Here is a 26549-nt window from a genome sequence, read left to right as displayed (position 1 = left end):
AGTGCAAGTAAACACTACACAGACATAGCCATGTACAGCCACATAAAGGCAGGATGCATGTACAAGTGTATGTATACATAAATGTATATTTTGCATCTAATAATTTAAAGGATTAAATAGCACAAGTACTCAAATGCGGCAGCAACATGAGGAATTCTCAAGGTAGAATGGTAAAAAGCCGTTAACAGTTACGGTAACTGATGTGAGATGTGAGATGAGAGATGACTAATTAAGTTTAAATGAGTGTATAGTGTGAAGGAATCATATGTATGTGTCAGAAGTAACAATGGTAATAAACAGTCTTATGGCATTGGAGTAGAAGCTGTTTTTTAATCTTGATGTGCAGATCAACCTGATTCACTTTCTGGAAGTTAGAACGGTGAAAAATGATTGTGTGGGGGACTAGAATCCTTCATAATGTTTCCAATTCCCCTATGACATTGTTTAGAATAGACACTTTTATATCAAATCAAAGTCAGTTTATTGTCATGAGTCTCCAATGTAGTGGGAGAACAAAACAATACAGCGTCTCCATGTCAATAAATAATGTATTAATAAAGTCATCAATTAAATAGTTCTTCTGCAAAAGAGCTGCATCATTACAACCCCAGCAAATGATGGGTAAAGGTCTCCTACCCAATATAAACATATTGTACCAGCATGCATTGTCTCTATTTTCAAAATTCTGAAGATTACACCCACAAATGCTAATGAATTTCAAATGGCTTTAGCTTTTGCTGAGCAGGGGTGATAAATCAGGAGGGGGCAACACTGTGTAATGAAGCCAAATGAGGCTCTTGGCCCCTGCAATGAAGCTAATGAGATGGGGAAAAGTGTTGCTCAGCAGGTACATGGCAGAGATGTGCATCTAAGCGCTAACCATGTGACCTTAAGGAGTCCCTCAAATAATGCTAAAAAGAGCATTTATATTTATGGCTGTATGACTACAGATGTCTAATACTCAGATGTTGACTTTAGACCTCTTCATCGCATCCCTGTTGCTAACATGCCGTATAACAGTTAGTCCAGACCTATTAGCGTTATTTTCAGTCCTTGGTGATCCACCATAATTAAATAAGAAATCAGACGTACCTTGAGGTCACTGCCGTTAAGGCGAATTCTGTTTATCCTTCGGCCACTGGGTCTGCTGGAGTCAATCCAGTAAATGAACTCCTTCTTGTAGTCAAAATCTAAGCTGATAATGTTGTTAAGGCCCTACAGGAGTCAGAAAGAAACACAGCATAGAGGTAATAGAGGTGAATTAAGTAACAACACGAGATGGACTGCACAACAAATGTGACTGTTAGCGCAGTCAGCATGATGCATTAGCTGGGTAAAGGCCACAGTCAGCACGCATAGATCAACTATGCAGAACAAAAAAGAATGAGATGTTCTGCATTTGTTCTGCTTTTCAATTAGCTGGAAGGCTTAATTAGCTATTTCCGCGTACGCTTATCTCGACAGGATCTGGCAAGGATGTCCTACAGACACGAAACATACAGAGACTACATTTCTTTTGATGTCTCTTCATCGTATTGATTTTGGAAGAGGATGCAGTGTGCGGTGGATGCACGTGGATTCTGGCTTCAAAATCCAGGGATGCAGTTCAGAGAGCCTTCGAAGGGAATCCTGACGGTACATTCGTTACTGTCATGTTCCGGTCAGGCTGCTGTCACTCAGTCTCCCGCTCACTAGCCCCCCCTACTTTGCCCACTTCATCACGGATGTTAAGACGGGCGATTGGCATGATGACAGATGAAGAGAAGCTTTGATACCCCCTTCAGATCATCAGCACTGTGAGACCCACAAAGACCTTTAGCTTTATCTTGCGGTCAGAACCGCCAGTGTTAACTTAGGGCCACAACAATTTATGTTTTCATGTGACATCAGTGAAAACACAAATAAGAGATTCATACAGGTCAAATAGGTCTGGTGTATTTATAGCAAGGCCGGACCGGTATAGAGAAAACGTCATCTATAATTATTACTATATAAGCCAAAATGGTTAGTTTCTAACTGTATAAATACTTTTTTCAGTTGCTTATGCAGCACTCACCAAGGCGGCATTTATATGATCGAAAATACAGTCATACTGTAAATTATTAGCACAATTTAAAATAACTGTATATTATATTTAAAAATTTAATTTATTCCCATCATGGTATAACTGATTTTTCAGCATCATTACTCCAATCTTTAATTTCACATGATCCTTTAGAAATCATTCTATTGTGCTGATTTCGTAATAAAGAAACAGTAATTATTTTCAATATTGAAAACAGTTGTGCTAATTCTTTGATGAACAGAAAACACAAAAGAACAGCATTTATTTGAAATAGAAATATATCGTAACAACGTAAAAAGTCTTTGTCACTTTTGATCAATTTAATATCCTCGCTGGATAAAAGTGTTCATTTCTTAGAAAAATAATAATAAAAGAGCTGTATAAGAGGAAAATATTTTAAACTGAAATAAAATGTGTCAGTTAACTAGACCATGTAAAAAGTAATATTAACTCTAGATTATCAATATTAGTATTGCAATTAATATTGATAATTTATAAATTTATATTGCAACATTGTTGCCAGTGTTCATCTTGTTGCCATGCCGTTCTATAATGTAGAAGAAAGATGATAAATAATGAGCAGAACAATGTACAGTCAGCGAGTCATTATTGAAAAATGAACCCATTCAGGGTGATAAAAGTGGACTTCTAAAGACCAGGTGACTGTATATTATCTCTCACTTACTACAAGAGTCATGCTTCAAACTGAAGTATTCTTTAATTATGGATAATGTACGGCAGATCGATAAATAGCTAACTAGCATTCGACAGAGCAAACGAGATTATGCACTGTGCTAGTATGAGGTCAACAAAGATGTCCATTGTTGGGAAGAGGCCACAGAGTCCACTCATTTTTAAGTGCAAAAGCTTTCCTCCCTTCCCTCTTATTAAACAAAATGGAATAAATGAAACTGAATGATTGCTGATGAGACTACTCCATAAAGGGAAGAGTTTTCTGAGAGCCCTATAGACATTCCACTGGATGACAGCCTCAATTGGTATGAATAATGTAACGAGCGCAGAATTGAGGAAACTCACATTTCACTAAGAATCATCATTTCGATAGTAATGACTAAAGGCCTCTAATGACACCAGCTGTGGATAATAGCACAGGGAAACACCACTTGCTACACCAGGCCAATCAGAAGTCAATATAAAGTCAAAATGCCACTTCATAGAGCATTCATAATGTGTCTCAAACTTTTACCAAATCAAATTTTGCAATGATGCAAGTTTGAGTAATATATATATATATATATATATATATATATATAAAATTTTGAGAACAGATATTGTAAGATTACATAGTATAAAAATGTTGGCAGGTCAGTGATTAATAAACAATCTCAAAATGGCAAAATATCAATCAGTTGGCCTGGCTGATATAAAAACTGAAATGTAAATTTAATAGGTAAAAGTACTTCTCACTTTCAAGATGGAGTGTTTTTAATTATTTCATGTGACGTTCCACCAAGCCAAGAGACTAGTTAATGACTTAAATTAGTGTTTTCAAATGGCATAGGAGACAATAGACTGTGTTGTTATCCCAGCTGTGTCACCACAGCTTAATTGGTGCTCCATTAGGCTTTTACAAACACAGCAGTTCTATCTTATGATCTGGTCTCTGAAGTCCAGTAACAATTTAATGTAGCAGTACACCAGTCTCGGTTGGGCAGATTACATGGGCAACCTTTCAATAAGGTGTGATATGATGTGATATGAAAATAAACAATACATGGGAGTTATGCAATTAGAAAAACAGTTGACGTAGAGCTTTACCTGTTTCAGGAGAGTGTAATTGGATCCATCAACACTTAATTTTCGGATTTCATGAAGATCAGCAAGTATAAGAAAAGGTTCTTCAGCTGTGAGAAATATAAAGGTGAGTTGATGCAATGGAGCCAGACAATTGTCAAGTTAACCAAGCCTGAAATCATCAAGTTCAATTGAAAACATTCTGGGGAAATTCACTAAATGATACTTACCCGAAAGAGACTTGCAGCTGTTGGGGTCTTTTCTGGAAGCTTCATAGCCATCTACACACAAACACTTAAAGGAACCGTAAGTGTTGGTGCAGTTCTGACTGCAGGGTAGGGTTGTGGAGCATTCGTCAATGTCAACACAAGTTCTCCCATCATTCTTTAGGTGAAATCCTGGCCAGCACTTACACTAGACACATTGGTGAAAAAAATGACAATTGAGGTGTTTTGATTCTGAAATTGCCATTAATAAAAAAGACACCTCTCTGCTGAGACCACTTGGAAAAATTCCACTTTGTGTCAGTGCGATTACCATTGTACTTATAGGTATAACCCTCAAAAATGAAAATTGTGTTATAATTTGAGGTCTTTTGCATGTCGTTCCAAATAATTTAGTTTAAAAGTTGTACTAGAAAAACAAAACAAAACTCTGCTGGCATTTTACTGATAATGATGATTCATAAATTAATTTTCCAATTCACTGTAGCTCGATTTAATGACTGATGCTTTTTTGCTCAGTCTGTAACCTCAATGGTTTCCTATGATCCCTTTCTACCACAGTGAACGACTCTTCAGACTCTTTACCTACAGGATTTGACTCAACTACAGTACCTACAGTATCAGTGATGTGTTTATTGATTTTGAGGGTGACTGGTTGGAAATCTGCCAGGGAATGACACTGGCTCCAAACACTTTTGATGATAACAGGACACTCCTGACACCTAGTTTGCCCATCAGTAACACAGCAGAAGTGTCTGTATCTAGAGAGAATTAGCTCATAAATTGTCTTCCTTCAGGCATGCTTCTAGACAGCTCCCAAAGGAACAAGTCTTTGTTTAAACTTGATCTGAGTATGCCAATTAAGTGCCAATGAAACAAAACTGGGACAAATCGTTCCTATAGTTTTTTTTTCTTTGTTCTTTGAATGTTTGCCCAAGTAATTCAGTGCAAAGCTGTTGCAAAAACTAAAACACAGCAGCTTCAGCATATCAATTCATCACAGTTACATATTTGCAAAACTTGAAGTCACATAAAATAAGCCAAGATTGAAAAGAACTGCCACATCTTTAAAACAGAAAAAAAGAAGTATAGAAACTTGCTATTATTTGCAATATGGTAACTCTGTCTCACAAACTTTCTTCAGAACACATAATACTATACAAATATAATTGTTTTACTTATGTATAAACATACTTTTAATATAATAAACAGACAAACAAACAAACAAACAAATAAATAAATAACTGAAATATAATTGATACTGCTGGTCAATTATATAGAATTGCACATGGAATCAAATGCTCTGCATCAAAAAAGTTTTTTTTTCTATAATTTTTTAAGCTTGTACAAATGATTTTTAGTTATAAATGCAGATGTTATATTTGGAAGGACATTAACTTGTGAATGTTTCATAATTGATTAGGGAGGCAAGCTTTGCTTGAATATTTTTTTTTTGAAAGTCCTGTGAAATGTTCTGGGGAAAAAATTCAGCCTTGAGGGACATATGAAGCTTAAATACGTGACCCGTTCTGGCAAAATGAGTCGGAACGTGCACAGGCTAATAATGAGCTACAGACAAAACAAGTGAAATATGTCAATTTTGGTCGAATTTGAGGTTTTCACAAAAATGTGTTCATTAAGCTCTCATGTAGCAATCCAAAAGCAATTAGACATCTTTATTTTAACGTTTTCTGGGAGGAGTGGCTAACGCTTTAAATGCACTGCGGTCAGTGAATCTTGTCGGTGCAATTCACATGGATCATTTTGCTCAACTTATTAATGACTACTTCAGTGATAATGTGCCACCAAAAAAATATTATTCTGGACATTAAAGTAGCAAATCTTGAACAATTGTACAAAACATAAAGATATTATTAACCAACCTTGTATCCCACTGGTAAGTCTAGACAATCCTGCGTACATCCGCTGACACGGCGGTTGAGACATTCATTGACATTGCAGTTTTTCTCATCTGAGTGATCGCCACAGTCATCTTTCAGGTCACATAAACTCTTCTCAGATATACAGCGGCCATTTGAGCACATGAAAAAGGAACTGTTGCATAAGCTCTCTAGAAATAAAGGAGGAAAATGAAAACAAAGAAAACAAATTAAGGAAAAGTACAAAGCAATACAGACTAGTGTTAAAACCCAAACTGAACATGTACAAATGCTTTTGAGAAAAAAACTAATGATTGAATGGCTTTAACTCTGCAAAGCTAAATGGCATCAAAGTTGCAATCAAACAAAAGTCCAATTATATTTCAAGCTTTCTGCAACAGCCAGTTAGTGCAAGGCCTTTTTTTTCTTTTAAATGCTTAGTATGCTCAGCTGAAAACATGCCATCCCCGCAGGTCAAAGTTATCCACTTCAGCCCCCTGCTTTTATCTATGACGTTCCTTGGCCACTTGTGTTCCCTCAGATGTTCAGTAAGCCCCACATCCATCAGTCAAACATATTTCAGGCACAGCTCTGTTGGGCCATTACCGGCTGCAAGGCATTTGAGGTTGAGGGGCAGCTCATCAGAGTGGTCAGGGCAGTCTGGGTAACCATCACACTCCCACTGGGCGCTGAGCAGGCATCGGCCATCGGCACAGTGGAACTCATCCGGCCCACATGAGCGGTACACTGCGGAAAGAGTGACGGCTGTCAGCACACTGACACACTCTTTGACCAAACAGAGATCTTAAAGGGACAGCTCACACAAAAATAAAAATTCATTCATTTAAAAAAAAAAATGTGAATCATTTTTCTTCTATGGAAACACAAACGCAGTTCCCTTTCAAGGGAACGAGACGCTGCGCCGAGAATCGACACATTGGGGAATGCCTTCGGCATGAAGCGTCTGAAGTCAGCTATTTAATCTTGATTGGCGTAGCGCAATCGCGTCACTCGTGACGTCGCATGTGACGGTGATCTGGAAGCTATATAAGGTCACAGGAAACAGTGAATGTCAGCTTCTGGTCTTCAGCAAGCTTTCTGTGTCAACCTGTTTGTCTTATTTGGTGTTGTCTGTCACTGTGAAATATACTGTATATATATATTATGGCGAACAATAAAGAGAAACTATTCAGTCAGTGTGCGTCCCCTTGCCCGCATTATTTAAGCGAGGGTGACACACACTCACTCTGTGTAGTTTGTCTGGGAGGTTCTCCCCGACATGCACAAGCAGCACTCGAGGGCCCTGTCCGTGCAAACAGTTTTAAATATGAAAGAGCTCCGCTCGCGTTTGAGCCTGTTCAATCAAATAGATCAGGCTCGCGTTTCCAGTGCATCAGGTCTCGCGGCTGTCGAGGCAGCGCGCTTGTATGCATGGGATTCGCACGTGGGGCTGGCATATAATACTGTGACGGTTGCGACCCTTTCTCAGTGTTTGTTTAGCAGATCCACTGGTCTCGCGCACGGTTCGGAAGCCCGCGCTGCGGCTTCTTCTGACCATGTTAAAGACCCGGGGTTTGATTTATTTGGCTCCGAGGAGTTCGATATTCTCAACACATGTTTGCCATATTCCCGTTATTTATAAAAAAAATAAAAAATAAAAAAAAATAAAAAAAAAGAGGAGTTGCTGGAGGTTGTAACCAGGGCAGTGGCTAAATTAAATGTTGAATGGCCATTTAATAAGCAGGAAGCGACTTAGAAAAATAAAATGAATGAGCGCTTCCTGCAGACCCAGTCACAATCTTCGTGTCAGAGCCTTCCCTTTTTTTCACTGATCTCCTTACTGAGGTATCGAGATCGTGGAAAAATCCATGTTCATCTAAATTGTTTTCCCCTATGTATATATTTACATCCATTAGAGAATCTAATAAGAAAGGTTAGGAGGTGATGCCTCGGGTAGAGGAATATTTTGCTAAATATTTTCTCCCCGACATTGCGTCACCCCTGATATCTCCTAACTGAGGTATCGAGATCGTGGAAAAATCCATGTTCATCTAAATTGTTTTCCCCTATGTATATATTTACATCCATTAGGGAATCTAATAATAAAGGTTAGGAGGTGATGCCTCGGGTAGAGGAATATTTTGCTAAATATTTTCTCCCCGACATTGCGTCACCCCTGATAGCTCAGACACTTCCCTCCAAATCTAGTACATCGAATTTGTTAGGGAAATCATATATGGTGGTGGGTCAAGCCGGTGCATGCCTTCACACAATGGGGTTATTACAGACATACCAGGCTGACCTCCTCAAAGAGGTGGATGATAACTGGGAGGTCTCACTCGACAGTATTACTGAATTTCGTAGAGTGGCTGACATATCTCTCCGTATTATTAAAAAGACGGTCCATGCCATTGGCCGTTCTATGGCAGCACTAGTCGTCTCAGAGAGACATTTATGGCTGAATCGCTTGGGGATCGGGGAGAAGGACAGGGCCTTCCTTCTCGATGCCCCCCCTTTCGCCTTCTGGCCACTTTGGCGACGCGGCAAGAACCGTTGTCGAGAGGCTTGAGGAGGCAGAGCGACAATCAGATATCCCCAGTTGTCAGTCCAGGTCTCATGGGGTTGCTGCCAGGGGGCAGCCTCATAGGACAGCCGCCAGCTCCTCATATGTTTTTTGAGAAGGTTGCCTCTCGTGCCCCCCCTTATAAGACTTGGGGCCAGAGGAAACATTCTCGCACAAAGCCCTCCATACCAAAGACAGGTCTGAGGACTGTCTCTCGGGTTAAGATGGCCCTGACCAAGAGGTCTTGTCGTAACACGCTGACCCTCATGGGCGTTCCCCCAGGAGGGCGAGTACAAGAGTCTCACCCCCTTATGCAGCCCTTTGGAAATCGATGTTTGCTTCCCGCCGCCGATGGCGCCTCGGGACACATCGGCTTCCAGCGAACACAGATCGCAGTGTCCGCCCGAAGACGTTGCGCCACCTCTCAGTAGGTCTGTAGAGAGCATATTTCGGTTAGTTCCTGCCAGTTAGCTGCTTCAGGTCACCGAAGCCATTTGGAAATGTATAGCCGAGGCCAGTCTCGAGGGACTGGTCCCCATAATGGCATATCTAGACACCCCGAGGGGTCTTCAAAATACAGCCTAGGGGGTCCTGCTTACAGTGGAGCTAATATAAAATTAAATATATTATCTACTAGGGGTGGTTCACATTTTGGTCAGCCCCGAGCAGGGTCGGTTCTTGGAACAGGAAGTCTAGTCCCTCTTAACACAGGAGACCTCAACGTGGGCTCTTCTTCGGTTACAGGAGCCTGGGTTCTACAGCCGGCACTTCATAGTTCCTGTGAGGGGAGGGGGAGTTAGGCCTGGTTTTGGATCTCAGGGTACTGGGTCAACCTCCGAGGAGGTTTAGATTCAAGATACCGAATGTCAGTCAAACCAACTCCGAGGACTGGTCTGTCATGATAGATCCACAAGCTCCTTAACTCCTCGTTCCCTTCTAACCCCATCACAGGAAGTTTCCGAGATTCGCTTTAGGGGGGAAAAGCTTATCAATATACGGTTCTTCCTTTCGGCCTAGCCTTATCTCCTCGCACCTTTACTAAATGTATGGATGCTGCCCTTGCTCCATTGAGACTTCAGGGGATCCGTATTCTAAATCACATAGATGACTGACTCATTCTGGCTCTGTCAGAAGAACAGGCGATTCTGAGGTGCTTGGGGTTGACACTCAATGTGAAAAAGACTTCCTTAACTCCTCTTCAGAGGACTACGTTCCTGGGCGTAGAGTGGGACTCAGTCACGATGCAGGCACAATTGTCTCCTGTTCGTATAAATAATATCTTAACCACAATAAAGAGTATTAGGTTAGGCCAGGCCATCAATGTCAAACACTTTCAAAGAGTTTTGGGGCCTCATGGCTGCAGCTTCCATCGTAATTTCCCTTTGGTCATGAGGGCCTTACAGTGGTGGCTCAGGACCAAGGGGTTTTCTCCACTGGGGAACCCCTTTCGCATGATCAGAGTTACGCGCAGATGCCTTCATTCTCTTGTCATGTGGAAGAAACCATGGTTCCTGTCTCAAGGCCCGGCCTTGAGAGCACCATGCAGAGAAAAACTTTGACTACAGATGCGTCCCGCACGGGCTGGGGTGCGGTTATGTTGGGCCTTTACACCCTAGGTACTTGGAAGGACCATCATCTCTCATGGCATATTAATCGCTTGGAGATGTTGGGCGTATTGTTTGCCCTGAGGCACTTCCTTGTAGACCTCAGAGGCCATCATGTCCTCATTAGGACAGACAATATGTCGGTGGTCTCTTATATCAACCGCCAAGGAGGCCTGAAATCACGCCCTCTTTCTAGACTGGCGCATCAGATTCTTCTATGGTTCCAGGATAAATTTCTCTCTGTTAGATCTATTTATATTCCTGGGGTTGATAATGTGGGAGCAGATATCCTGTCGAGGCAGGGGCTGAGGCCCGGGGAACGGCGGCTCCACCCTGAAGTAGTTGAGCTTATATGGAGAGAGTTTGGCCGAGCGGAGGTTGACCTGTTCGCCTCTCATAAGAACACTCATTGCCCGCTCTGGTACTCTCTCTCACATCCAGCTCCTTTGGGCCTGGATGCCATGGTACAGATGTGGCTGAGGTCACGTCTGTACGCTTTTCCCCCGATCGCTCTGCTCCCTGGGGTTCTGGAAAGGGTCAGGAGGTACGGTGTGAGTTTACTCCTTGTAGCTCCATACTGGCCGGCCTGAATTTGGTTCTCGGACCTTATAAGTCTCCTAAAGAGTCCTCCCTGGCGAGTCCCTATTAGGAGAGTTCTTTTTTTCCCAGGCCGGTGGTACAATATTTTATCCACGGCCGGAGTTATGGAGACTATGGGTCTGGCCCCTGATGGGACCAACCCATAAATAGGTTGCCCTTTCCATCGAGGTGGTTAGGTCACCCATTCTAGAACCCCACTCTACTAGGAACTAAATATTTCTAGGAAAGTTAGGTATGGCATTGAACCAAGTTAAAAACTGCCCACTGGCTTCACTACTGGCGTTCCATCCTGTTCTATAACGGGACCTCCCGTTTATGCTTAGGGCCTCTGTGGCGGCCTTAGTGCCCTCTGGAAGCTTCTAAGGGTGAGCTCGTAGGGACATTCCCACTAAGAAAACTCCATGTTCCTGTAGATTGGAGGATGAATCCTGTCATCTAGCCTATGGGCATCAGGCTGACGGGTTATCCCTGGCACCCGTCATGTCCTGTGGATGAGTTATATGAGAATGATATATAAGAATCTTGAGTCTGCTTCCTGTTCGTCCTACTCCCTGGAAGAGTGGTGGCGTTGCCCCCTCTTACACGAGGGCGTGGGAGCCACTCTATCTTATTTCTGCGTCGACACTGAGGTGCCTGTAGGCAATATCATGATTCTCTGGGTATTTATCGTATAAGAATCTATTTGAGTCTGCTTCCTGCTCGTCCTGCTCCCTGGAAGAGTGGTGGTGCTGCCCCCTCTTACGTGAAGACGTGGCAGCCACTCTACTTTATTTCTGCCTGGACACTGAGGTGCCTGTAGGCAGTATCATGATTCTTCAGGTAATCCATCCTCCATCGCATGGAAACGAGGATGGAAACGACTGTAACCCTCGTTCCCTGAGAAGGGAACGAGACGCTGCGTCCCTCGGCCACACTTTTCGTGCCCCTGAGAACGACTTGCTTTGACCTATCAGAAGCTGACATTCACTGTTTCCTGTGACCTTATATAGCTTCCAGATCACCGTCACATGCGACGTCACGAGTGACGCAATTGCGCTACGCCAATCAAGATTGAATAGCTGACTTCAGACGCTTCATGCCAAAGGCATTCCCCAATGTGTCGATTCTCGACGCAGTGTCTCGTTCCCTTCTCAGGGAACGAGGTTTAAATCCGTAACCCGAGACGATATTTTAGTGGAATGCCAAAGCTGCTCTTTTTACAATGGTTGACTCAAGAACATCCAAATGACTATGTGAATCTTTACAGTCTTAAATATAATTCACTTTTGTAGAGACTCTGATAAATAATTTTTTTTCAGTGAAAAATAAGCATATATCATATACATCATAAAAAAATGGAAATAAAAACTATGTTAGTAAATTATGACTGATTTTAAATTTTTGGGTGGACTTTGGAAATAAAAACTATGTTAGTAAATTATGACTGATTTTAAATTTTTGGGTGGACTTTGCAAGATGGACATGAAACAATAAGTATGATATGTGATACTTTTTAGTAAAATTATCTGCAGATTTCTTGGGCGACAGTTTCTAGAAACGGAGATTTCTTTAAATCTCTTTTGTTATAAATAATTGACAAGACTTTCCATTTCAACCTCAGTGCAATAAGTTCTAGTGTAAAAAATTATTAGGGCCTATGGACATGAATGATGTCCTGTGGAGAGGCTGTGCTTTCATGTTGCTAAGACCAGGGCCCAAGTTCTCCATCAAAAAGCCCACAGATGTTTCAGTTTTAAGTGCAAAAAAAAAATTAGGATACCTCAATAGTTGAAGGGCAATATTGACTATTCTTGAAATTGTTCAATTTAATTAAGAATGTATAGTACAAATAATACGAACACAGAGCAGCCTAAGGCTCACTGTAGAGCTTTAATTAACTGAGAAATGCCTGTTTTTTTCCATTAAAAGACTGCACTTTACTATTTCAATGCTATTCAATTTACTGTATAAATAAAAGTCTCTTTCACAAATTCCTTTAGGGAAAAGCAGGTAACTATAGTGACCAAAGACATAGATGTGGAAAAAATATTTCTCAATGACGGCTTCACTTATCAGACAAATTTGTGACTTCAGAAAGATGCTTACCACATTCAACCGATTCATCCGAACCATCTCCACAGTCGTTGTCATGGTCACAAACAAAGCGTGTTGGAATGCAGCCTTTGTTAAGGCATCTGAAGGAATTCTCATCACATGTGTAATTTGGAGCTGCGGGGTAAACATCAGAACCTTGAGCTTAATTAATTCTCACTAAGACTTGTATTCACCTTAGTCATAACCCTTCTCTACCACAGCCTGGACTCTTAACATGTTACGCAAAACGCATCACTAATGAAGTGCCTGTGGTGAAGCATATCTTATTCAATGGATGTCATTGAGTTTTTTAATCCTGACCTGAGCACGTATCAAATAGCCAATTATAATGAATGGCCAACATCGCAGCTAGAACAACACCTGAAGGGAGCTTTCATCGATAACACATCGACATGCAGAAGACATTTTAAACAGATCAATGGGAATATTTACCACAGCCGGCTGCTGCGAGCTCATCGCTGCCATCGGGACAGTCTCTCTCCCCGTCACATAACCAGCGCTTCGGGACGCATGCGTACGAGCCTGGACAACTGAATAACCCTGGGGCACAGGTCACCGAGCCTGGAAAATATTTTATTGGTAATGCATCATTCAGTTCAGGTCTAGAAATGGAAAACTCCCCTGGCCTCAACAGGCGCTAGAGACAGCCTCCCATTTGGAGATGCCGGTTAAAATCTCGCTCAGAGCGGGTCGAGTAGGACCGGTTAAACATAGCACACATTTGGAAGTTCAGTGTTGCTTATCAAGTTCTGAAAAGTATTTATTGTATTTAATTGCATTTGCCATCATTAGGAACAGAGCAATGTCATTAATATTTCACTGACATTTCATTACAATCCAATTAAACGCTTATTTACCACCAATATGTACTAATATATTAAAACATGATTGCATTTTTATAATTGGCCAATTTATAATAGTTGCATAGTATTTAGCCTGTGTATAAACTCAAATCATTCAAAACGCTGTCTTTGAGGCACAGAAAAAAGGAACATTTACAGTCACACAGAATGGAAGGAGAGGTCAAATGCATACCACAGAGATCCACGTTCTCGTCCACCCCGTCTCCACAGTCATCTTCGCCATCACAGAGCCACTGCTTCGCTATGCACTTGTTCTTTGAGCAAGCAAACTGGTTCCACAGACAGGAGGAGTCTATCAACAAAATAGTTTACGAGTCACAAATAACAGTGCTTAGAAAGAAAATGACATCCACAATTTATGACTCATCTCTAACTGAATGCTTTTTGAGATAGTTTATTTATTTGTAAATTCAGCAGACTTTGCGGTAGACCTCTGGATTACACTTATATTACTTATGCTCTAAAAACACAGCACGACAAAAAAACGCAATAAATCCGTCAGTCTTTCTCAAAGTGGCTTTTACATGAAGATGAAATAAAGCAGAATAATAGTGTTTTCTGCACTTTTGATGTGTAATCTCACTTTATTCTGTCATCCTTCACAAACATATAGTACTTGCATGAACATCTATCTGTATGTTCAATGTGTTGAGCAGCAGTTTTACCCTTAAAACCTTCCCCTGTCAGTTTTGAGGACATCTACATGCTAGTGCAATTCTAAAAGATGACAAAATAATAATCCAGCTGATATATGGATTTAAAATGTACAAAATTTATTTTGTGGCAAAATTCCTGTTTCTTGTGCTCGTCAAGTCAGTCCATAATGATTGTAGTATGGCACATTTCCACAGTTCTTTATGTCTTTGTATACTCTATCGTTCAAAAGTTTGGGGTCGTATTTTTTCTTTTTAAATAAACGCTGCTCTTTCTTTTCATCCGAGAGTCCTGAAAAAATTGTATCATGGTTTCCACAATAAGCAGCACAACTGTTTTCCACACTGATAATAAGAAATGTTTTTTTGAGCACCAAAACAGTTAGGCCTAATAAGAAATGTTTCTTGAGCACCAAATCACCATTAGAATGATTTCTGAAGGATCATGTGACACTGAAGACTGGAGTAATGGCTGCTGAAAATTCAGCTTTTCCATCACACGAATAAATTACATATATTTTAAATTGAAATAATATTACACAATATTACTGTTTGTACCATATTTCTGATTAAATAAACACAGCTTTGGGGAGCATAACACAATTCTTACTCAAACTTCGGAACTGTAGACCTAAAAGAGACATTTTTCATATCCTTTCATTATTAAAAATAACTCACAGATCTGCAGGAATACAATTATAGCTTAACACAAAAACATACTACAACATGCCTATGCAAAATTCCCATGATTCTCCTTGACTCCCTGATGGTCTCTTGCTATATTTGCACATATCCTATCTCCATTCAAAGTGCTGAGGGTGAGCAAAGATGAAGCCATTTTATGGAGAAAAACATCCTTTGAATTCCAAGAAAGAGAGCATGTACAAGTTAGAAAATGTGCATTAGGGCTGTGTATCACCAAGAATATCATGATACGATACGCATCACGATATGGATCAATTTGAAATTTAAATTTCTTTTGAGCAGAGTTTAGTAACAGTAAAATCTATGGAAGTAAAATAACCATAAAGCTTGTTGAATTGCACTACTTGAAAAAATATGCATTGCATTAACCCTGCTTGCATTTTTAATTCAACATGATTGTATATTTAAGCTGTTAATATTTCAATTTAAAACATTTCACACACATTTTCATTAATAGAAATTCAATAATCCATATTCACCATTAGATTTAGCTTCCAAAATATGAATTCTATTTAAAAATACAACCTATAATATTCGACAGGCAATTTTCGGCCCATTTTATTTCGCGTTAAAAATTTGCTTCCACAAATTCAGTGGTTCAAATTCGACAGAAAATTCAACATTTAACTTCCTGGAATGGCAGGAATTTCAGTAGATTACCGATTGATAATCTCCATAGCTGTTAGTCGACCTCACCAACAGGGGGTGCAAGTGGCTGTTGATGAAAAAAACTATAGAGCAATGGATGACAGAGTCATTTATTCATAAAAAACGGATTTACAGAAATGGAGCAAGCGGTAAGTATTTATTATCAGGGCCAGTATATATATATGGAAAAGCTGATAAAGACACAAAAGCTGTGTTAACATTTAAGTCTTCACAGTTATTTTTGCACATGTAAGCATCTTTCTCTACCGTGAAGGAGATTATAATGTTATTCCCCGATGCTGATGTAAAGATAAAACGTTAAATCTGAGGTAGTAGACATATATTTCTCTCGGTTGTTTAGTTTTCTTAACTGTATACTGCGGTGATGTGCTGCAGAACTGGGGATTCCCTCAGTCATTCTCCAGGATTCCCCTGCAGTCAGGACTCTTAACGCTTAATGGACTAATACAGTGATATAAAAGACCAAACTCCCACCTTACTGGGGATGTAGGCTATACTAGATATTGGAACAGGCAAGCGGACTCAGAATATGAATGTAACGAGCAAAGTTTCACGCTGAGTGATTCCCAGTGAAATACTGTCATGAAGTTGGCTTGACACTGGATATTCGACATTCACACATTTAGATTACATATACGACATTGGTACACACGTTTCTAACTTATAGCATTTGAAGAGAATGATTTAGAAAAACAAAACAAAACCAACTGTAAATTGATCATAGGTGTCAGGCATGATGCACGCTTTTTAGATAGGCCTAGTTGATACTAAAATAAATATGAGATCATGCGGTAGGCCTACTGAAAAAATAGCAATATTTACACATGATTTGACAGTTTATTTTAATAAATATCAAAAATCTAAAAGGTGTGCATCATGCCTGGCATGCACCTACATGAACACTTTACTCATTTTGAGAGACAGAGAGAGAGAAGACACGGCACTGCTTAACACTCAAGCTGTTTGTGAAATTGCATCTTACAGAAAGTTTTAGAATGACTGATTTGATTTTATAATCTGTGTGTATTAATTCACTAATTCAATCTACATGCTATAGTGAATCAATGTTTGGGGGAATTTACCGCATTATAAGTGGGAGAATTGCGGAAATGATTAGAATAATGCGCAATACTTGCAATCCCGCGCCGGAATTCGAGCCCTGAATTGGCTACATTTAAAAGCAAGACAGTATCGATACGCGCATCGTCAGGAGTTCATGACGATGTATCGTCATATCGATATTCTAAGCACAGCCCTAATGTGCATAGGTGTTTGTTCGTCAGTTATAATATATAGTCTATCTATCTATCTATCTATCTATCTATCTATCTATCTATCTATCTATCTATCTATCTATCTATCTATCTATCTATCTATCTATCTATCTATCTATCTAAATTTCATACAACTTTATGTGAAATAAAAATGCTTTTTGGGCTCCAGTTATATACATACACGCAAGCTTTCAAGGGCACAAGCACACATGAAGATTGGTTTTTATCACCTGAATATGCTTCTCTTGACCTCAGTATTAGCAGCTGAATTGGTTTCTGCATTCAAAGCCCATCTCAAGAGGTGGGCCGTAATCTCTCGCTCCACATGAGAAATCAAGCTGAGTGAAAGCAATGGGAGGCTAATACCGGTCATGCTTACCACACTGGAACTCATCTGCACCATCTTCACAATCCTTCTGGCCATCACAAAGCCACACACTGGAGATGCAGTTCCCGCTGGGGCAGGCGAAGTGGCCTTCTGCACATTTCTGCCCGTGGGAGACTGCGACAGTCAGAGAAAATACGTGTTTGATTATGGAGAGCGTAAAAGTCCAAGATTTGCTTAGTGTAGTGAGAATTTGGTCCAGCGGTTGTTTGGGTCATTATTTCTTCCCTAAAAAAAACGCTTCCAGGCAGATAAAATCTTTATGTGATGCAATTCCCTATGGGGCTATAAGGGTATAAAAGTGCTCATGCCTCATTAAAAGTACATCTCCATTTAAACAGGTCTACTCCGATAAATTCCACGTTTGCTTTCTATTTGAAACCACTGACATGCTAATGAGTAATAAGCCGAAACCTGCCAAGACTAATTTTCAAGCCACCTTTCATTAACGGTTTTGAAGGGACCGCAGTTTGCAAGATTGTTTAAATGTCTGCTCTTCGCAAGTCTGACAATCACCAATAATTATTCATCAGCCTTCCACACTTTTTGAGGCTCTTCAAGCAAGGAGAAAAAGACAGGGGCTTGTTTCTGCTTCATTACCCCTTTCGTAAATAGTGTTTCGACAAAATTAATTCGATTTTAATGGAACCTGGCTTCCTCAAGCTGCAAAGCTAACAAATGGAGAGCTATACTGAGCATTACCCTGACAGTTCCTCTCATCGGTGTAATCTCCACAGTCGTTGGCTCCATCGCACAACCAGGAATGGTGAACGCAGAGTGAGGTGGTGTTGCAGCTGACGAAGACCCTTTCTGCAACTCCCATCCTGTAAAAGTCTGCACAATCTGTGTGATCTGGGGGAAAAAGGAAGAGCTTGTTATCTAGGTCACATGAGATGGCATAACAGGTCGATGAAAATGATTTCCAACCCATATGATCATCCATGCAGATACACACAATCCATAATCAAAATTAAAATTACAGTTCACCCCAAAATAATAATCCTCTCATTATTTGCACAATCACAGATCGTTCTGCTCACATGACTCTCTTTCATGCAACACAAAAGATTCCTAGGCTGCACTTTGCAATATAATGAAAGTGAATGAAGCTGGGTCTCCAAAATGACAAAAAAAAAAAAAAAAAACAGCATTAAAGTACTTAATAAAAGCAATAAAGTATCATTAAGATACAACTAAACTACCATTCAAAAGTTTGGGTTAGTATATATTTTATATATATATATATATAAATGTTTCATTAGTTAACATTAGTGAATGTATTAACTAACATGAACTAACAATGAACAAAACAATTTGTAACCGTATTTATTTATCTTTGTTAATGTTAGTTAAAAAAAATACAGTCATTAATTGTTTGTTCACAGTGCATTAACTAATGTTAACAAATACAAATTTTGATTTTAATACTGTATTAGTAAATGTTGAAATTAACATTAATTTAGATTAATAAATGCTGTAGAAGTCTTGTTCATTCGTAATTCATGTTAACTAAGGTAGTTAACTAATGTGAACTAATGAACCTTATTGTAATGTGTAACCGATACCAAACTTACTACTCTATTAAGTTGCACAACTGTTTTTATCATTGATAATAATAAAATCAGTATATTAGTATGATTTCTGAAGGATAACCTGACAATGCAAACTCTGCTTTGTTGTCACAGGAATAAATTACATTTTAACATATAATAAAATAGAAAACCATTATTTTAAATTGCACTAATACTTCACAATATTTACTGTTTTTAGATCAAATAAAGACCATACTAGCCCCAAACGTTTGAACGACAGTCATTGATGTCAATGCTGTCATATTGTATTTTAAAGCGTCAGCAGAGAAAATTTTCAGTGAATAATGACTTAATTTTGTTCTTTTTGTTATATGAAGCTAGCTACTGTATCAAATGACATCAAAGGACTTATATTATAACACAAAAAGTCCAAAAGATTGCTTCTATAATGCCTTTATGGTGCATTTTGTCCCCTTTCACGTCCGTTATATGGGAAAGAGCGGACAGGAGATTCTTGAAATCTTTTCTGTTCCACTGAGGAAAGAAAGTCATACAGGTTTTGAAAGTTATGAGGTTAACTTAATTTAGCTGAATTTAGTTAAATCTAGGAATGCAGTACATTTGTAGTATATAATAACTGATACGTCAATTAATGATTATTATGGTAGGATAATGATAACGCGTGCTGCTTTGCAACATGGGCAATGCTGCCTTACTGCAGTTCTTTTCATCCGAGGCATCAGCACAGTCGATGACCTGGTTGCACCAGGAGGATATTGGTATGCAAGTTCCATCTTGACAGGATGACTCAGACACAGCACATGTGACATCTGGAACAGAGACACTTCATTTACACAGAGCGGAGAGACTAAAGCACCTGGACATGCGCTTAAATGAATGAAATATTGTGCACAGATATTTGTATATGCACCGCAATTCACTGATGATAACAGGGTCTTCCAGACAGCTCCAAAGAAAATGACTTGTGAAATGCTTTCACAGCTTGAAAATTGGGTGTCATTTTTGTTGTCTAACATGGTCCGAAATGAACCTACTAGCGGCACAATATATTTTTTGCTGCCTATTTTCTTTTATAGACTGCAAAAATAAATGACTTCTTTAAGTGAAATTTATATGTAAAATGTCACAATAATAATATTCACACACTGGATACCCACTGTTACAAAATGTCTCATCTGAGTTGTCCCCACAGTCGTCGACTCCATCACAAAAGCGGCTGTTAGCCACACAACGCCTGTTGTAGCAAGGACGGTGACCCTTTCGGCAGCTCCTGTTGTCTAGCGATACGGAAAGCAAAGGCACAGCAAATCTTTCACAACAGAGCAAAAAAAGCTTCACATCCTCTCTCTTATTTACTCTTTCTGTTGCTCTGAGCTTATTCCCATTTGCTCCTCTGGTTGAAAGCAGTAAGGAGTAGCGGCTCATTTTATTAGGTTGAAGCTTCAGGGAATGGAACTGCCACCTTAAACCAATTCTGCATTCTTACTGCTTTCATGATGTGAGAGCGGAGAGCACATATGGCAAAGTGTTGTGATCGGCTACTTACCACAATATTGCATTTTCTCATCTGACTTGTCTTTGCAGTGGGCAATTCCATCACATGTTAGCTGGTAGTCTATACATTCCCCGTTTCCACACTCAAACTCAGTGTGGATGTTGCAAGAGGACATTTTGGCTATAAAAGAGAACAACATGATAATGATGTTAACCAATCTAGCAGACAAAACTAACCTAATTAAATGTGAAAATTAATTGTGTGGCTAATAAATACAATTTCTTTAAAAACTAAAGTTGTTTTTTGTAAATTGCATCATCATTTGATGAAATTACACACTTACTGTACTAGATTTTCGGAAAAAAAATGAGTGATGAAAAAGTTGCTTTCACAATAGTGTTGTGGGTTACAAGTCAATTATGACCCGTATTCAATGCAAGTAGTTTTTTTTCTAAATATATATTTTTTCATTATTAGGGTGAAAATCATAAAGTTGGAAAAATCTTTCAAAAGGAAGAAACAAAGTCTACAACATTTATATCATTCTTAGAAATGTAGTCTTTGTATCCTTGATGGTTTTAAAAGGTTTTAAAAATGTTTAGACCATTTTAAGTTTGATGAATCGTGGTGTGTTCATCATGGCGATACCAATTATATTGGCCAATATATCCATGCACCCCTAACATATACATATATACATACATATATACATATATACATACATATACAGTATACATATATATATATATATATATATATATATATATAATAAAAAATAAATATAAAAAAAACACACACACACACACACACACACACACACACACACACACACACACACACACACACACACACACACACACACACACACACACACACACACACACACACACACACACACACACACACACTATATGTTAGGGATGCACCAATATATATCAGCCAATAAATATATCATCATAGAAATGATATTGGACCCTCTTGAAAACAAGATGCTGCATTTCAAGAGGCTATCCATCAATACATTGAAATTTAAATATATTCAAGTCAAATTGTATTTTTATTTCACTTTTAATTAAATTTTGAATAAATAATATTTAGGACAAAATTGACCTCTACTCGACAAGTCGTAAGATTTGAGGTATCATTCATTTGCGTAGTAAAAAAGGTATGGGAAAAGTTCAAATCCCTAATTCTACAGTAGATTAGCAATATCCATTATGAAACACAGGATACATGCTGAAATAGCTAAAGAAAAGTCATTTCACATCTTTCTGAGATGGAGGGTCTCATATTTCCTGAGAGTCTGAGCGAGGCACGGCACTGTGGATGTGAAGACGAAACTTACACACACATCTGTTGTCATCGAGCAGGATCCGCTCTCCTCGGCAGCTGCAGTTGACTGTGCCATCTGGAGTAAGGAGACACAGGTCGCCACAACCACCATTCAGAACCCTGCATGGAGATAGCTCACCTGAAACAGAGGGACAAGGGAACATCACGTACCATCACAACAGTGTTCGGAGTAAAAAAAAAAAGGCTGAATAACAATATTAAATAACAAACAAACAATGACCCAGAGAAAAGTCATTCCAAAGTCTTTGAAGTGAGTAATCCATAAAACTTTGAGCTAAAAACAGGTTTGCTTTCTTTTAAAAGAGCTGACTATTAAAGCACACCGACAAATGCAGTACCATCAGGGGTTTATTCATTGAATACCCTGGAGTTCTGACAAAAAGTGCAATTTCTAAGCAAAACTAAAAAGTTGTTTAAAATGTTAAAACATAAGTGTAATCTGATAAACGGAAAAAGAAAACGGTACTATTTTCCTTTGTTAGGCTTTGGAAATTACTATTTAAAAGTGTGGCGTCCAAAAGTGTGTGAACATAAGGGATTTAAAGTCCAATTAAACATGCCAATTAAAAACGTTTGAGGATTCTGAAACTATTTAAAACCAAAAAATATAAAATGAATAATAATAAAATAAAATAAACCATTAAATTGATTATAACTATTTCAGAATCTGCTATATTTAAATAAGTGCTAAATTCTATCTGGACTACAATTAAATAAGCAAATTTGTGAAATTGATCGTGTGACTCTATTTGTACAGACAACAAATGTTCTTGCTTCCATTACAACAAGAAAAATCATTCTCAAATCATGCTGAAGAACAGGTGTTCAGTTCATGAAGTTCGAGTGCTGCTGTCATTAAAGCAAAATGACAAACCAAATGCTAAGTCACTCTGCAATTTTCACTCAAATCATTATGAAAATGGCATAATTTCTTTATGAAAAAAATCTAAATAGAAGTATTTTCACCAGTCCATTCAATCAGATTGATCAAAGTAGTTTTAAATTAATGTGCAGACTGTCAGAAAATGGTATGAATCCAGAACCTCTGGGAGCTGTACGAAGCACACCTATGAAGAGCCTTCAGAATCTCTAATTCATTGCGCTATGACTCAGCATGAACATGGAAATGAGCCTCAACAATCAAAGCTGGTGTGTTAACTTGGCAAAGTGTCAGATGAAAGTACAGGATAGGAAAGATCACATTGCTGATCAAAATAGCAGTTTTCCTCAAGTCTGTCTTCGAATGAACACGCATCTCTCTCTGGAGGTGCTGACTGGTAACATTCACTAGGTAGAAGTGGTTAGGGGCAGACAGCTGCAATCATGGTGTGATCAAACAAATGAGAGGAGAAAACCCCTAACAGCAGGCTCACAAACACAAACCGTCGGGAGTCGCTTAAACCCATTTCTTAATGTCCTACTTTTAACATTTGCGACAGTTCAGAGAATTCTCTTCGACTCGAGGATACGTTTTAAAATTAATTATGTCTCTAATTTAGTTTGCTTGGTTACTAAATAAGTCCATTCTAATTTATCATCCCTACTATTACTTAGAAATCAAAAAGAGTCTCCACCAGCAAAAGCTCAGCTCTGAATCCAAAGCGAGAAACTAGGATATGAAAAGTTTCAGAGGGCACTTTAAGTGCCCAATTTTTTATTTTGGAATACTTACAGCTATTAGTGTCTTTGGCAACTGCTATAATTCCCATTGGCTGATGGGGAATATCAGCTCTAAGAACTTTAGTGTCTCCTCCGGTGAACTTGTTGGTTCGTAGCACAGCCCGCCGAGTCCAATCAGACCAAAAAATGTAGTTTCCATGGATAGCAAGTCCAAAAAATGTGCCAGGTCCCGACCTAACAATCACCTAAAAACAAATACAGAGGGTCACTTAAAGAGAAAATTGCTTACAGGTTTTATATTTATAATGTTATTTATTAATGTATCTGAAAGAAGTCTCTTATGTGGGCATATTTCATATTAGGGCTGACATTAAAAGGCTATGCAATGCTTTTCTAAACAAATTAAAATTAATACACTAAAAAACTCAAATCAAACGTTTCAAACAAAGTGAATTTAGGCATTATCATGTAAATTATGAAAAAAATTATATTTATTTTGAGACTTCTTAAAGATTACATTTAACACTGTTGAATAAAAAGTAATATTAAAAATAATAATTAATATTATAAAATGAACGTTAGACAATCACAAAGGTAATCTAAATATAAAACCAGAGAAAAGGATCATGCACGATTATATATCAAATATGGACAGGTAGAATAAATAATAAATAAAAAAGAAATCTCTAATATGGTATGGGACTGACATATTGTGCATCCCTAAAATTTCAACCATCCTGCTGTCAAACTATTCAACATTATTATCAGCCATTCAAAAAAAATGGTTCTATAAAGAAATGCATCCTACACAAGGCTAAAAACATGACCAAAACATGGCTTATACTTAAAAACAAGAGACAAAAACAGACTGTGATGAACACTGGAAAGTCTCTTAGAGGGGACCAAAACTAATGTGTAGGTAGAGGACACGTGCTTTAAATAATCCCCCAGTAGCCAGTTTAGCCCAGATCCTGAGAGTGTTAATGCAGGTGTCATGGTGACGGACACGGATATACATCACACGACTCCTTCTGGGAGTTTCCGGGCTGTGGGGCGGGAGGATGTCCCACAGCTCTGGAGACCCAAGCATTAACAGGAACACGCTTGTAGCCGTGATCACATTAGCCCTACCACCATGGTGGGAAAAATAGGACAGGTGTTGATTAAGAGAGCCCAGCTTGAGCAAACAACAACTGGAGATCCGAATGGGGGGGGGGGGGGGGGGGGGGGGGGTGTTGGTAGGATGAGGAGCATGCCAGATGGTTTTTTGATGGAGCATATTGATTCAGAATTAAATTTAGAGGTGCAAGCGTTCTGCTCCAGCACTAATTATCTCTGTTTATCTGATCAAATAGATGTCAAATAGAGTTTTCGGCTAACAACTATAGCCACATGCATTTGCTTTCTGTTATGATGGGCATTACAGAAAATTAACGTCTATAATAATAGTCCTCTCTGTGTGGATATGATGTAAATGATGGCACCACACAGACTGTGACAGACTGTGTTTCATCTGAGAAAGTCTAACCATGCGTAGCGACTAAGCTTCGACTTACTGCACAATCCCCCTCACTAAAACCAGTTGGGAGATTCCAAATGTAAGGCAGTTTGCCAAAAGCCATGTTGATTTAGTTTTGCTTAATTCTTCACAGTTTAATTGGCTAGTTGAGAGAACAGCCCAGCAGGAGTCTCAAAATAAGCTTTCATTACCATCAGTGCGCTTAGTTTGGGAGGTTGAGGAACTCTAATGAACTCTTTGTCATGTTTCTTTAAAGTAAATAATTCATTACAATTAAACTGATCTTGTGAAGGGTCAACAGACACTAATAACTCTAGGGGGTTGGCTGACCTTTGAGTGGTCATCAAGTCATTATCATGTAGACGTAGTGACCGGACACAAAACCCAATTGAGGTTTATGTTTTCGAAAATGAGTAGGAATTGCTTCAACTGATGGTTGTTATTTCCACTAATCAAAAGCACTTAATTAAACAATAACTATAAAATATTCTTAAACAAAGAATGAGCTAGCACTGGAAACCCTCTGGAATTAATTTAACATTATTCATTATTTAAAAAAAATAAAAGAATGACATCTTTGAATCATCTTCATTTGTTTTTTTTTCTCAACAAATATTTATATGCAATTAATTGTGATTAATTAATTAGCATATAATTGAATTTAGTTTGCGGAAAACTTGACAGTAAGGTTCAATTTGTTAACGAGTTGCACAACAATTTTTTACAGCATTAATAATTTAGGTTAAATGTCAATTTATAAAACAATACTATAGTTCATTGCTAATTCAAAAATATGTATACAAATATTATAAATGTAAAATTATATTTTAGAAATTAACATAAATCTAGATTAACAAATGCAGTAGATATTGTGTATTGTTAGTATATGATTTCTAATGCATTATTAAATGTTAATGAATTGAAACTTACTGTAAAGTGCTAAAAAAAATAATGTATCTTGACAGTAAAATGACATCATGAATGAAATCATGATAATTTCCTTGAAAAGTCTCCGAAACACCACGAAACAGAGAAAAAGTCATACTTACACGTCTGTGGGAGCCGTCATATTCACAGCGTTCAATTTTGCCCAGGCTGCCGTCAGAGAAATATAGCTTCTCTGCTTTATGGTCAATTGTGAGTCCGTTAGGAGTGAATACATCTGTGCTAATGATGACTTTCATGTTATTTCCTGCAAGAGTGGAGCGCATGATACTGGGGCGCTGCTCGTTCCAATTGGTCCAAAACATCAGGCTATAAAATACACAGGACAGAAAATGAGAGGAAGAGATGCTTTTTTACAGAAAGCACTAGAGAAAATTGATTAAATACTGTCGTCTGTCTGTATTTTTAAACCAGCTCTATGGGACTGGGGAATATCACCGACTTCACAAATTGTAGTGGACAGAAAGGCCTCAGGGCCTGTTTGACATTTCCTCTTAAAAAATTCCTTTCACAGTCTAATTCCATGGACTAATTGAAAATTAGTGATACATGCTGACATTTTATGCCAATTAATCATTTCAGGTTAGATTCTAATTAACAGCAGTCTGTAGTCCATTTGAAAAAGTGCCAGATAACCAAGTAAGCATATTCTCTCCAAGGTTGAGGGTTTAATGTAGTCAGTGAACTCAGGGTCGGCACATCTTTCTGAATAGCAATTCTGTTCATCAGT

At 38.6% G+C, this 26549-nt stretch overlaps 1 protein-coding gene across 1 annotated transcript in view; it reads right to left on the bottom strand.

Annotated features, from left to right (window-relative positions):
- lrp1bb (low density lipoprotein receptor-related protein 1Bb) overlaps positions 1 to 26549 on the bottom strand; it is a 393159-nt gene that overhangs the window by 53314 nt on the left and 313296 nt on the right. Inside the window, exons 43-58 of the mRNA XM_077217131.1 lie at positions 25924 to 26128; positions 23408 to 23600; positions 21728 to 21853; positions 20434 to 20562; positions 20045 to 20164; positions 19583 to 19696; positions 18037 to 18186; positions 17329 to 17451; positions 13821 to 13940; positions 13218 to 13346; positions 12777 to 12899; positions 6531 to 6671; positions 5928 to 6115; positions 4051 to 4234; positions 3845 to 3930; positions 1093 to 1215 (exon numbers count right to left, since the gene is read on the bottom strand). Of these exons, the coding sequence (XP_077073246.1) occupies positions 1093 to 1215; positions 3845 to 3930; positions 4051 to 4234; positions 5928 to 6115; positions 6531 to 6671; positions 12777 to 12899; positions 13218 to 13346; positions 13821 to 13940; positions 17329 to 17451; positions 18037 to 18186; positions 19583 to 19696; positions 20045 to 20164; positions 20434 to 20562; positions 21728 to 21853; positions 23408 to 23600; positions 25924 to 26128 (2254 nt within the window). The remainder of the gene's footprint in view (positions 1 to 1092; positions 1216 to 3844; positions 3931 to 4050; positions 4235 to 5927; positions 6116 to 6530; positions 6672 to 12776; positions 12900 to 13217; positions 13347 to 13820; positions 13941 to 17328; positions 17452 to 18036; positions 18187 to 19582; positions 19697 to 20044; positions 20165 to 20433; positions 20563 to 21727; positions 21854 to 23407; positions 23601 to 25923; positions 26129 to 26549) is intronic.

Source organism: Siphateles boraxobius, unplaced genomic scaffold, assembly GCF_051911475.1.
Source record: "Siphateles boraxobius isolate OS27281-9 unplaced genomic scaffold, OSU_SipBor_1 7, whole genome shotgun sequence".
Lineage (NCBI taxonomy): Eukaryota > Metazoa > Chordata > Actinopteri > Cypriniformes > Leuciscidae > Siphateles > Siphateles boraxobius.
This window is presented reverse-complemented; position numbering and strand designations above follow the sequence as displayed.